The sequence below is a fragment of the Anser brachyrhynchus genome (assembly GCF_964034855.1).
Source record: "Anser brachyrhynchus genome assembly, chromosome: 5".
NCBI lineage: Eukaryota > Metazoa > Chordata > Aves > Anseriformes > Anatidae > Anser > Anser brachyrhynchus.
Genome location: NC_137699.1, coordinates 43,691,929 through 43,706,167, shown reverse-complemented (window position 1 = coordinate 43,706,167; position 14,239 = coordinate 43,691,929). Strand labels below are relative to the sequence as shown.

The window sequence follows — 14,239 nt, the reverse complement described above, 5'->3', positions numbered from 1 at the left end:
ACATCTATTCCAGACACCCTGCTGAACTAGCCTCTTTCACTAACAGATGAAAGGCCCATTAATGGGGCTGGAGGAGAAGGCGGAGAAAAGCCAAGCCAGTAAATCAAGGATTTAGTCTTCTCCTGTATGCATTGTGTAATAAAATGCTACAAAAATCAAAGAACCTAAATAAGCTGCCTATCTGCCTAAAATTCAGCAAAAAATAAGGCATAGGACTATCTTCCCACCTCATTCGGTCCAGAAGACCAGTGTTCACGGCAGGTTCCTCTGCCACTGCTTTACCTGGGACACTCCTCCCAACCCATCTCTTTTGGTCCTCTGGAACAGGTGTTCATATGTTCCTCCTGCCCTTCCCTTGGCAGGGGAACATCCTGCCCATTCCATTTGTCCCTTCTTCCCACTGCAGATACCATACTTCCCTTCTTCTTCCTTATAACTGAGGAAAAACATTTCCAATCCTTGACTACTTAAAGTACCCTCTTTTTTTCCACTTGTCCTTCAAATTCATGCCTTTGAGGAGAAACCCACACTGCCTCTGTGCACTCATATGTACTTTCCAGCACACCCTTTAAGCAGTACACTGATGGCACCTCTGCATTATGGCTTTTTTTAATCCTGTTGATTTTTGTCACGGAGAATATGTGTTGTTCCCTTTGTAAAATATGATTGCTATTTATACGGTTGTGTACATGTTTATCAACAGATAAATACAGTTTTAATCTTCTTAGAGAATTGCTTTAACAAGTAGAATCTAATTGGCACAGTCCTTGGTAGAACAAGCAAGTTATTCAGTGGTTTATAAGATACACTGCTCCGCTGGTTACAGAAACGGGAATGGACAAGAGAACTCTGGCATTTATTGCCTGTTCTCCTCCAGCTCACTCCATCTCTTTGTGCTTCTGCTTATTCAACTGTAAAACAAGGAAAACAAATAATTAACCTTCTTACTGGATGGATATGAAGCTGAATGATAATGTTTGTACTCATTGTGTATTTTTTCCAGGGCACTTTGTAAGTGTCAATGCGGCAGCCTCCTTGAGCAGCAATGAAGGGCTTTTGTCCTCACTCCACCACTGCCAGGCAGAGGCACAAAGGCCATGACAATTCACGGGGAAGCCAGTTGGGAGCAAAGCACCCACCTCTCACTTCAGAGGCCCCTCCTTTAAGCACGATGCTGTTTAGGAATGTACTCTAAGCACTCAGAGACGCTTCTCAGGACAGTAGGTTGGTGGGATGTCAAAGCGCAGTGCGTGCGCTGCTGCTGACAAATAGTGAGCTCACAAGAAAGTATTTTTCAGGAGAATTACAGACAGACATGGCTGGAAATGGCATAAGAGAGAAAACCAGCTGCTCAAAAAAGAGGCAGTGATAACTCAGCATCTCTTAAAACGAACTGCTGAGAAATGACCCACCGGAAATCCCAACAAATAGAGCTGTAACGAGCTCAGGGCCGGAAAGAAGGGAATCAGTGCCTATCCACTGAGCACATCAATAGGAAAACTTGTAAGGAGGTTTCAAGCTCCCAAATCAGTCAGATGGGAGAAGAGTCAGAGAGAAAGCGAGTCCTGAAATAAATTTCTTTTTGGTTATTTTTGGAAAAGGAGACGAAAAGGAGGGAGGTCGGTACATTGGAAAGCCGACAAAAATCATTATTCTCTATAAATTGCTTTGACATTGTATAGGCAGTGACCTTCATAGCGCTACCAGTTTAATGGCATTTACTTCAGCAGTAGCTGATTTCACTATTAAACAGGGATGCATAGCACACGATTACACAACTAAATCACTCTTGTAAATATTTAATATGATTGCCTTTCTTTTTTCCCTTTTAACAAATCACTATCAAAGGCAGAGCGCACAGTAGAAAACACATTTATTTATTCTATCCTGGAAAAAGCTTAGTGCTCATGCATTTTATCTATCTAGTTCTCCAAATGACTTTGACACTTGAAAGCCCTTGTGATCAAAACAGTCTGAAGGAAGGCAATTTTGCAACCATTTAAGAACTGATTTCATGCACTGATCAACATTTACCAAACTTGCCTGATGGAATAGCACAAAGTTTAACCCAGCAGACTGTTAGCAAACACCTGAAAGAGAAAATTAGTAAAAAAAAAATACACTGGTTTAAATAGAACTACCTTAGGAGACAAAGAGAAAGAAAATCAGATATTATCTACCCCACCACCACCACCAAAAAAAAAAAAGAAATCAGTTTTTGGAAAGTAAAAGGGAACTGCCACTAATAGAAGTCATACTTCTGGCTGACAATACAATAAGTGCATCTACCACATAATGTATTCACTCTATTATGGACATACAGTGCAGCACAGCAGGAAATGAAGTGTCCACAGATTTCTCTTAAAATATATCTGTATTAAAGATGGAGTCAATAGATAGAACAAATAAAGTACAAAAACACACAAAAGAAAAATTACTAATGATGCCTCCGGTGATATCTAGTAAGAAAAAATTGAGAAATTGAAATGCTAAGTACGGAATTGAGTACCTTACGTACTTGAAGTTGTTTTTAAAGACAGCCTCACGATTTGTACTTTCTGATTTTTCCAACTTTAGAAAAAGAATTTTTCCACAGTCTGTCACATTTTGGTAAAAATGATATTCTGTTCAAACTGCAGATGACCAGTGCCAGCACGTGCTCTTTATGAAAGTATTCCAGGAGTCTAGTAGCTAAAGGGATCAGTCTCTTCAGCAATTCAGCAACAGAGGAAAAGGAAGTCAATGGGTATTTAGGAACTAAACAAATTCTGGGGGAAAATTAAGAAAAAAATCATACCCTAAGAGACAAAAAACAGAGAGAGCAACTTGCCTACAGACTTGGTTGAGACTCTCTTTGGAGTAAGACCATTCCCAAGTGAGTATGTGTAGCTGGAAATGGTCAGATAAATGTGTTATTTGGATGACGCAGTTGGTCAGTCCTGCAAGGCACTGGCACACGGGATATGTGTGCCCTTTGTCAGAGCTGGGAAACGCAAATGCACAGCGATGCGAGGTGCTGCCCTGGGTTTTATAAAAGCTGCAACATCTTTAATGCAGAGCTGAGTGAGAGAGCCTGTAATCCCTGTGCCGTGATGCAGCAGCGTGCTCTCCCCTCACAGGACAAACCAACAGCTATGCAAGATCCTTTTATCAACATTCACAGGGCTAGAAAATAACTGTTCACAGTTTGATTCCCGACATTACCGGGTGAACCAAGAATTGCTCAGAGAACTGGCAGCTGAATACACACGTAAAAGACAAAGGTTCTTCAGTGATATTTATTCTAGCCAAGTTTTAATATTTCAAGGCTTATAGCAACTAACTCTTTACATAATCAGCTGTAATTGTCTGATCCCAGCTGGTGATCAGCACATTCATCATCAACCTGGTCATTATTAATACACCAGTAATTAGGGGCAATAAAGGTGTGTGCTTTATAACGCTAGATTAATACAATTCCGCTGTACCTAATAAGACTACAGCTCGTTTTAAAATACAATTATTTTAACATTCAAATTATACATTGTTGTTACCACCACCAACAAGTAACAATCACAGAGCTGTATGATTTTAGAACAAATACTGATATGTTTTTAGAGTCTTCAGTAAAAAGAATTTGATCAATTAAAAGGAGCCTTATTTTGCTTTAGAAATAATCTGACCTATAAGCAGCTCCCAAATCAAACTGTGATTTGAGAGAAAAGCTCTATTAAAAGGCATGCAATTGACAGAATCGAATCGTAAACACTTACCTACATATACTACATACATTCTTCTTGCTCTACCGAAGGAGAGAAAGCGATATCTCAGGCACCACAGTGTGGTACTGCTTGGCAAATGCTGCTGACTTTTTTAATGGTGACAACTGTGTACACAAATTCTCAAAGTACCAGTTCTGCTTGAAGCCTTTCCCCACACAGCAGTGCTGGTAGAGGGCCATTTCTATTAAATGCTTTGCAGTCTTTGACTTTAACAAGAGCAAAAATAAGGCCATCATTTAGCAAGAATGATCCATAATCCCTCAGGTTATTGTCAGAACAGCCTCAGAGCCAGACTCTTCCCTGTACTATTGCTTTTACATCAGAGCAATTCCCCTGCTTCAATATCAGTTATACCACAATAAAAGTCTTGCAGTGCAGTGAAGAATACGGCTCCTGATACCCTTACATCAAACCTCTGGGTATATAAAGCATATATAGGATGAGACCAGCATCTCGCAGAAAACCCTACTAACGAAAATTGGGGACTTTGTCCTTGCATGTACACAACACATTCCTGGGTGCAAAACACCTTTAATATCCATGGGGTTCACTGGCTGTTCAGGGAACACACTACCATAAGCAAATCAACCTGCAGGATAAACTGTCTGTAGCATAAACTTCCAAACAAAATGGCTTTGAAAACAAATGAATACACTACAACTTGCAAGTGCTGGATTGTTTGGTCTCTGTGGTGGTATTTTCTATTATCTTCCCTTATTTCATAGCCTGTCTGTACCGATCTCTATTTGGATACGTACACTTGGAATTACCAAGGCTTTTGAAGCAAACGTGGCAATGAAAGCAAGCATGAGAAGGAGCTCTAGCTCCATGGAAGAGGTGAGCATGGCCAAACAAACGAGAGGTGCTGGGTGTCACAGATGCATCAGCACTTGGCAAGGGTGCAACGGAGTCAAAAACAGAATAGCAATTGTTGTTGTTGTTGTTAGATGTGGCGGAAATCACACACCATTAGACATGACTTAATAACTGAAACAGAAGATAACTGTGTGAGTTATATCAGATGGCTTGAGAAAGCATGACATTCTTCACAGTAATAGTTTTACAACCGTTTGTATGGCGTGTTATCCACTAATGTCTAGTCAAAATATTTACTATCTAGTAATGCACTGCAAATAACACTGCTGTTTCTAAGCGCTTACTTCTAATATTTAAGATCCTGCTTACACGGTACATATTTTCTGAACTGTACCGTAATGTTATCGCTGTAGAGCACAAAAGGCCACGATGAGCCTTTAAACGGGAAATTCCCCTCTTCCAGTGGGTTTCGTATTTTTGCAGGGACGTCTGATGTGTGTGACAGGGGTCTATTTCTGCTCCCGATGACATTATCACCATTTTGCTGCATTACCATAAAGCCCAGGAAATAAGCTATTACCTACCATCACTCCTCCCAAATGTTATCACAGAGAATCATGCATTCACAAAACAGCATTAACTGTGAGAATTAGAGTCCATTTAAACTGCAGCTGTTCCTTTATTCCTAAATAGGTTCTTAGACCAAAACTTCTCCCTGACTGGACTCATTATCAAATGTCCCTTTCAACTGGAAGAAGAAAAAGATCGTTTTAAAAAAAAAAAATACATGTTTTACAGATAAACTCCTTCCCTGAATTATGACAACCAGGTAAGTAATGTTAAAACAAATATTTTTTTCTAAAATTCAGCAGACTATTTATCTTTTAGAATTGTGAGTTTAAATTTTACCTTCAAATCATCTCTGGCAACAGAAATGAACCTGTAATTTTTATTTTCTATTTCCAGTTTATTTCATTTTCAGAATCTCATGCCTCATTTATTTCAGGAAAAGACTTTCCTTTTTATTTTAATTTGAATGATAATACTAACTCTGAAGTAATGACTTTCTTTTAAATACAAAATCTAAACCCTGGATCTGATACACATGCTGGTGTCCCTTTCAGTTCTAAACCCATACCCTGGAAAACCCACAAACCTACATTCTGCTATTATCAAAGAAAACCGCTTATTATGTTCCATTTCCCTCTCTGCTTCTTTGCCTCTTTGTTACTGCCCGTTGGAAGGACTCCAGTCTGCAGGGAAAAGCCACTCTCCCACTGCAAAAACGAAATGCCAGGAAAAGGCACAATGTCTCTTTAAGAGTCAACAGTAAATTAACTTGCCCATAAGAGTGCAATAATTAGCAGTTAGTAGCTTATTAAAAGGATGGCAAAGGCCAAGCTGCCATCTGGGATCTCCAGTTTCTTGTGATTGTTATTATGTCAAGATGTGCAACTTGCATTAGCTTTCTTGTCACTGTGCTTGCCCTTACTTTACATGTAAATTTTAATGAAAGATACAGCACTTTAAAAATCAGACGTCCATCAAAAGCACTATTAGTCTGGCTTTTACCGAGCACATGGCCTGTTTCGCTGCCTCTGCATCTCTACACACCGCTGAATGCTTCCAATTTTAAAAAGAGGGGGAGAGAGAAAAAGAGAAAAAAAAAAAAAAAGCCTTTCAATGATATCAATTAAATAGCCTCTTGGGGCAGAGTGAAACCTGATCCCCATCAAAAAGAGAAGACCGCACCACAGCACGAGAGGACAATATTTTAGCTCCTGTTTACACACAACACAGCCACAATGCCTTTAACTCTCCCGGGAATCATTCTTCTTCATAAAAATGAAAGCCAATCAAGAATCAGCTATTTATTCACACGTTAGAAAGACACAGGCTTGAAATAAGGCAGCAAGAAAGCCTGTAAGAAAAAATAAATTACCTATAAACTACAAAATACTTAACGCATTATTAAATATTTTATGCATACACATTGTTTGTAAACACAAATATGCCCATATGCCCAAACAAAAAATAATTTACCAGAAACGTCCTATTTAGTGTCACATTTGTCTGCCTTCATAAATCTATTATGGAGAGGTGTAAAAAAAAAATGTCTGAGACATCTATCTATTCCTTTCTGTTAGCTAGTATTCAATATTTTAGTGATTTTGTTCACCGAAGTCCTCAATTGTCATCAGTTCTGGAATACAAAGAAATAGGATGAATGTCCTGTTGAAGCATCCCCCAATATGAAATTCATCCACTATTAATCATCTCTAATTACAGCTAGAAGAATTACTTTAAAATAGTGGGTTTTTTCCTAAGTAAAACATGAAACCAGTAGCAAAGGTTTGCTAACAAAAAAACGATTCCAGAAAAATGAAGTCTACATTTAAGAGGCCTTCATTCTGTCAAAGAGGTTTTACGGACTGGGTATTCTCTAACCATAAAATAAAATGCTTTTTTTCTTAAGCAGTGACTAAAAGCTAACTTAAAACTGAAAGTAGCTATCCTTATCAGAATGCAGGAATTTTTATTTTGAAGAGAAAAATAAACCCAAAACCACCCACTTTGAAAGTATTAAAGAAAGGACTCTAAGTATAGAAACCAAAAACATACAACAAATTTAAAACCCAAATATTAAGATATTTTAAAGGGCAAACCAGAGCTTAAGAACCACTGCCAAGGCTGGCAAGATGAATGTAGTGTTGTTTTTCCCCTTGTATAATTAGATATTTAGAGAGCACAAATGATTTAATTTGTTACTGATGTTTCTCCTGAACATTTGCATAAACCCTTGGACACTCAGATGAACTTACTCACATGGCTCCGAAATCCTAATGGTATTACTCGCAAAGAAGAACTTGAAAGTATTTTCCAGATCAGTAAAGTCCAGTCCTTTCCTTCTGTCCAAGTCCACAAATGTGATTTCGCTTTTTCTGTGCCATTACCTCCTGGTCAATATTATTGAACAATTCAAAGAAAAAACAACCTCACACAGCTCACTGAGAGCAATGCTGAACATTACAAGACTTGAAAGACTTACTTGGGTTAAGAGTAGTTAGGGCCAAGAGAGATAATCTGATCTTCCAGTGCTGAGAACTACACAGGGAATTTGCCATTAACCTCTGGTCTGTGCATCGTGCCTCAAAAAATGTCCCGTCCATGAAACAGGTGAGTGCTTTTTCATTTCCCTCTGAGAGTGGAAAAAAAAAATAGGGGGGAAAAACTGCTTCATGTTGAAAATCAGTGTGCAGCTGTGCAGTTATTCATCCTGAACACAGTTACTGATGGCGGGAAGGACCCAGTGCCTTAGAGGAGAACCTGAAAGCTGCACCAACGCTACAGAGGTGTGTGGTGCACACCCCGAAACCAGCTACGCTTCACTGTCATTCTTCGTGTCAGAAGGGACATTGGGGACTTTTGAGATTTTGGGTGAATCTTGGCCCTCTAAATTCAATGGAAATGTTGCTATTGCCTTTGAGAAGACTCAGGACTTCATTGATTAGGTGAAATTCATTCCTGAGAGAATGCCAGTGAAAAGAGGAGGGTCCTATCTGGAATACGGCCAATTTCCTTTGGAGGCACCAACCTCAGTAGAAGCAAGATCCAAAACAAGAGTGGTGGTAAACCAAAAATCACTACATATATAGAGAATGGTGAATGGTAGCAAAAATGCAAATTATCATTTCCTTAACAAAAGCTGTCAAGAGAACAAATGATATGGAAGAACATGACTACACATTACTTCCAGTTCAATAGCAAAAGAGAGCTGGATATTTATAATCTCCTTTGGTATCATTGTCTTGTTGGGGAGTGTTAGGGAAATAAGCTCAATATAATTGTTCCTTAATTGTCAGTTCCTCTCCAGAAGAGAAGCTGCATTCAGCAGTTCATGACAAACAAAATAAAAGTCCTTCCTGATCATCATACATTTACTTCATCCTTATGACCAGTTTTGTACACCTAATAAAAACACAAACAGTATATATATATTTAGTTCAGGTTAAAATAAAAGTGGTGCATTGATGCATTTCTCCTATCTGACTGCTCCAGCCATTACCCCAAAATACCTGCACTTCATCTTCTTCAGCTTTCCAGGCACTTATATAAATAAATAAATAAATAAATAAATAAAAATTTTAAAAGAATAGATGCAGAAGAAGCCTATTCACTATGGTGGAAGCAATTAATGAAAGACTTGTTCCAATTGATGAATGCAAGGTCACAGACTGCTATAGCTTGTGAAGAGGTTTTATGAAATCACATACATCATATCCTTTGGCTACATACATGGCATGAGACAGAGTGGCTGACAGTTTTTGCTAAAAACTACAAGAATGCCCCAAAAACATGAATCTTCTAGGTATGATCACTATGGTATCTGGTACCACCTTTTCTGTGAGCTGAAGGCCACGTGTGGGTTCAAAATTACACAGCTTTTTTCACAAAGAGCGATGGTTCTCTAATGAAATCCCTTGTTATAAGTAGAGCTAGAAATTACACATAGCTGGGAACTGAAACAATATTTTCACTTAATGACACAATAAATTGTTTCCGCGCATATAAATTAATTGTAGGCTATATGTTATAATCCTCATTTGTACAGGCTCAAATGGGAGTTTTCCGTCAAAAAGACTTTCTGCTTAGTCCTGCAGCATAAATGCCACCTGAGAAAAGAAGGGAGCAACACGAGCTAACATCACGCCGTACAAGACTTGCCCTGATCTACACTGACCCTTAAATCACACTAAGGCATACATCAGCCAACTCAATTATTGGCAGCTGTGTTGAGTCACAGTAACATTTTGTGTGGTGTGCTTACAGCTTTAGGTTCTCAATTTTTTTATGGTGTGTATATGTGATTATTAAGTTCATGTTCACTGCTTGCTAAGAAGATAGCTCTGAGTACAACTTACATGTTATCCTCTGCCCCCCAACTTTGGATAGAGTAGAAAAGCTGTGAAATAAATTAGTGGAATATTTTTTCAACTTCAAAACAGAACAAACAATATTAATTACATGATGCACCCCATCACAGAGAATTCAGCAATACAAACTTGTTAGAAGAAGGCAAGGCCTCATACAAAGAGAAAGTGTTTAACATGGCATCGTGCTCCCCAAAATTCGGGTATGAAGGGAGTAGCAATCACTGGGCAGAGCCTGCTTGTATCTCAAAAGAAAGCTAACATGAAAAAATCCTTTAAGCTATCATATTCTCCCAAACTCATAGTAGGGCAATTAGTCATGTCATCCCCTAATGTCCTATTGGCATGGACACAACCAACATCCTCCAATGTGTTCAAATCCTGCTGATTGATAGATCAGATCCTTCAGCAGTGTATTTGTTGAAGATGAGTAAGCCTCGGCATAATGAAACCTTTTAATCTCTCTATCTCATTGGAAAGTAGGACAAAGAAATGGATTTTACTCAAGCAGTGCTTATAATTTATCAATTAATCTTCTCCCTTCCCTCCACTCCAACCGGAGACCCACAGCAGGTTTGCAGCATTTTGCCTTTTTGACAGCTTTGATTAGGGATGGATGACTGCTCCCTGCATGCTAAAGATAGGTGTGAAATGCTGAAAAGCAAGCCGGAGCCCCACAGCAGCCTTTCCACTTCATGCTCTGTGCTGTACTGAGCTGCACAGAGAATGGTCCCTCTGTTTAGCAATGCTGATCATTCTTGTTTCCTCTGCAGCTCTTTGCAACTCAATTCCTCCTTGAAAAGCACCTTTTTGCTAACAGGGAGACAGAACAAAGCAGAGAGGAAGAAATGACTGCTGAAGAGACCTCCATGGTTGAGAAGTGTTGGGCAAGCCCAGGTCGTGCTTCCACCACCACCGGTGTCAAACTTCCCAGCAGTGGCAGGGCTCCAGTGCAGGAGCCACCAGTACCAGCTTAGGCCTCCAGCCTCTGGCTCTGTCTTTGACTGAAGTGACTGTCACTCTGTACCTCAGTGTCACCAGCTACTGAGGGCCTGGCAGTGCATGGCCCACACTTCAGTATGAATAGGGAGGAGATACCATCTGTTAAGCAACCCTCAAAGCATCCATCTTAATAATTTTCTTCCATAAAACAAAGCAAAATATGTTCAAAAGTGATGTCATTCAATTCCGATATAAGCCACGTTCATAAAAACACAATGTGTCCATTGACAAGCATTTTACAAGCAACAAAGTCTTAGAAAGAATGCAATGTCTACCTTTACTTCTACCTACAGACAGGAAGGTGTGCGTCCAGGCAAGAGGAGGAACAAGAGGGGTGTCCGTCACGGAGGAGGCAAAAGATAAGAAAGGAAGAAGCATAAAAAACAGAAAATGGTGTCACTGGCCATACTCAGAAAAGCAAGAAAATGAGTGTATTTATATAGCAACCAAAGCCACCAAAACACAATGTCAAGAGAAAAACAAGAGTCACACCACAAGTAAAGCACAAAGCAAGGCTTAAACAACTGATGGCACAACCAGAAACTGCCTTTTTGCCTCAATTTGATTTTCCACTGAGAAATGCAAACCTTTCATGCAATAGCACGGCAGTGATATGCCTCATTCCACGTCAAATTCAAAACAGCAAAGGAAACAACAGAGTAGGACAGACAAAAATAAATCTCATGATAATATATTTGCTAAACACATTTCACCTACCAAAGCTAATGTGTTTGTATATAACATTGACATTGCATATTTACATCCATATATACATTTACATATTTTATATCCATCATATTTTTATAGAGAGTAAATATTTATCAAAAAGGTGCATCTCTGAGTTGGTTGGCAAGAAAAGAGGCCACTGTTCCCTGATGTGTCATGGATAAATAAGGGTGGCTAACGTTGCCAGAAACCAATAGGTTTCACATTTTTTGCCAGACAAGAGAGTATAGAAAAAGCTGATGGCAATCACATAGTCTAGAATAGGTTGTGCGAGTCTTCGGGAGCCAGCTGGGTTGCAACTTGTAATTTAAATGGCCAAGTCCATCTGTTTAGACAATCCAGTGCTAAATCACAGACCACTATAAAGACATGTTCAGTGTTATTGAGATTGAAAGTAGCCATGAAAGTTCACTGTCCTGATCACTCCCAACATGCCATCACCCTTCTTCTGCCAATAGCTTGCCATATTCAGCCGCATCCTCAGCAACTAGAACATGCTGGAGGGACTTTTCTGCTGGACGATCCTTCACTAAGCACGATTGTTGAGCCATGAGCCCAGCTGAACAACAAGCAGGGGCAGAGAATTAGCTCAGTGCTTCCCAGAACTCAGCCAGATGCTTCACATGCCAAACACCATGGTCTTGACATGCAGTCCTAAGGAGTTGACTTGCCTACCCCATGGGGATGCTAACTCCCTCAGCAGTGAGCCCCAGCTTCACTTCTGTTTCCCAAGCTGTCATGAACTCATAGCAGACATCTGCCTTGAACTACAGAATAAAAACTGCTTATGTCCTAACTGTTTCTAGATTTCATTGAGATATTATGTCCTTTTTATTCAAATACTTAATTTTGAGCATCTAGAGGCACTATATTCTTCAGGTTCACTTAATGGCAAGAATAAAATTCTGTATGTCTAGTCTAGGAAGGCCTCATCAGGCTTTAGAGGCAACGCTCACATTTTCTCCCTGTGGACAAGCTGCTGGCCTGGTCTTTCTAGTGTTCTGGGTTCAAGTTGCCCTGTCCTGCTCACACATCTCTCTCCTCACACACTTTGCCTAAGACTTCATCGATTTGACAGTGTTATTCACAAGATCAGAGTGCTCCACCAGTGCTGCTAACTCCTCCCCGTGCACTGTGTCAGCAAGACGCTGATGCTGTCCAAGGCAGACAGAATCACCCCTCTCCTGCCTCGCTTCTGCTCATCAGCTTCTCGCTCCACACCCCCATATTGCAAAATGGGACTAATGATCCCATAATGTCACAACCAATAGATGAATAACACAATCCAGGCTGAGATATTAAAACATATACAGGCATAGACCCCATTTGTAGCCCAGCCTGAGGCTAGCCCTGGTATTTTTCTAAACCATTTTGCTCTTTGCATATTTGAATATTTTAAATTGCAGGCACAGGACTTACAGGCCATTATAGGCAATTTTCCTCGGGATTCATAATTAGTTAGGATCGTGCCACAAGGGCTATTAACATATTTTTTGTAATAATTGCACTCTTAAAGACCAACATTGAGCTTTACATTTACCAAGAAGGAGCGGGAGTCATTACAGCTGGCACAAGAAATGGGAATGCAGGTGGACTGCATAGAGGGGGAAAATATCCCTCCTTACCTCCAGAGGATCATTTTATGCTCCCTAGACTCTCCCCGCTGGATCCCAGGCTGACAAGTAGCCACATGGGACCCAGAGTGGCAAAAATGCAAATGGTTTGACTGGCACCAGTAAGCCCAGTTTCAGGCACCTCATGCAAAGCCCAGCTCAGAGAAGAAGCACAAAGCTCTTTCCACAGTCAGTGATTGAAAAAAAGAGAAAGGTGAAGGACTTACCTTGTTCACCCATCATCAGGTGTGAGAGGCCTTTGAAAGAGAGAGAGAAAAGAGAGGAAGTGAGAAGAAAAGAACAACCGAGAAAAGGCAGCAATATACATGCACGCTGATTGCTGTCCAATACCTCTCGGGATTGGAGCTCACATACTTGAGCTAGATCAAGTATGGGTGTAGCACACAGGGCACACACGAATGTTGCTTTCCACGCTGAGAGGAAAAGCTTCTGTCACAGCTAGGAAAACCTGCTGTTTGTGGCCTCAAACTGCATTTGAGGCTAATCACGTTCCCCGGGGAGTGACTTCGGAGGCATCGCACACCAGTACGGCTAATGGACAAGGAAAGCCCAGAGCTGCAATGGGGCTCCACAGGGAGCACGGGCTCCTGTGGAGAGCTATAGAAATAGCTCCTCCCCTGCTACAGCTCCAAAATTCAAAGGTGTGATGGTCAGTGGAAGGGAGGCCATGATTCAACCCTATCTGCTTCAGAGGAAACTTCTGGGCTAAATGTATTTATACACACACACAAAGCTATCCTCACGCATAAATGTGGTGGCTTCAGCATGTATTTTTAGTTGATCAACACTCCTCACACACACCAGATCTGGCAAGGACTAAAAGAGGTACATCCAACCTGTTATTAATACTAATCCATTTCCTTTCTGGTAAGAACTTGAAATTCAAATTCTGAGGACAATTTGTTACTTCACAGCTCTATAGCTAAAGCCACTCTTGGGTTTCATAATTCGAGGTATAAAGCGAGGAAGCAGCACAGCTCCTTTCAGCAGTGACGGCCACTGCCAGCTCTGTGGAGGGGACTGTGGTGGTCTCCAGGCCTGCTGCAGTCTCTGCCCAGCAACTCTTTCTGGCATAAACCTTGTTTGTCCCAATTACAACCTGTTTCCAGCCCCAATTTTCAAATATGTTTACTATACAGCTGTATTGATACAAATATCCTTTAGATACTATTAAAAATATATTTTTGCCAAATCCATAAAACATCAGCTGACCCATCAGTTAATTTGGTGACACATGACATCACAGAAGTAACATATGTAAAAACCAAGCCCTACCCACTTGAACTATGCGTGAGCCCTTCCATACTTCGTTCCCTGACCTTCTTCCCATTAGCTTGTTCCTTTTCCACATCTCCTACCTCATGCAGCA

At 40.3% G+C, this 14,239-nt stretch overlaps 1 protein-coding gene across 5 annotated transcripts in view; it reads right to left on the bottom strand.

Moving 5' to 3' along the window:
* The window catches only part of NRXN3 (neurexin 3), a 993,270-nt gene that overhangs the window by 892,696 nt on the left and 86,335 nt on the right, over positions 1–14,239 (bottom strand). For 2 of the 5 annotated variants that reach the window (XM_080594092.1, XM_080594089.1), the window contains exon 4: positions 13,077–13,106. The exons of 1 other annotated variant lie outside the window; for it this stretch is intronic. In XM_080594092.1, coding sequence (XP_080450218.1) covers positions 13,077–13,106 — 30 coding nt within the window. Of the gene's footprint in view, positions 1–7,626; positions 7,777–10,785; positions 10,798–13,076; positions 13,107–14,239 lie in introns of all 5 variants that reach the window. 2 more of the 5 variants (XM_080594088.1, XM_080594091.1) reach the window with 2 other exon arrangements.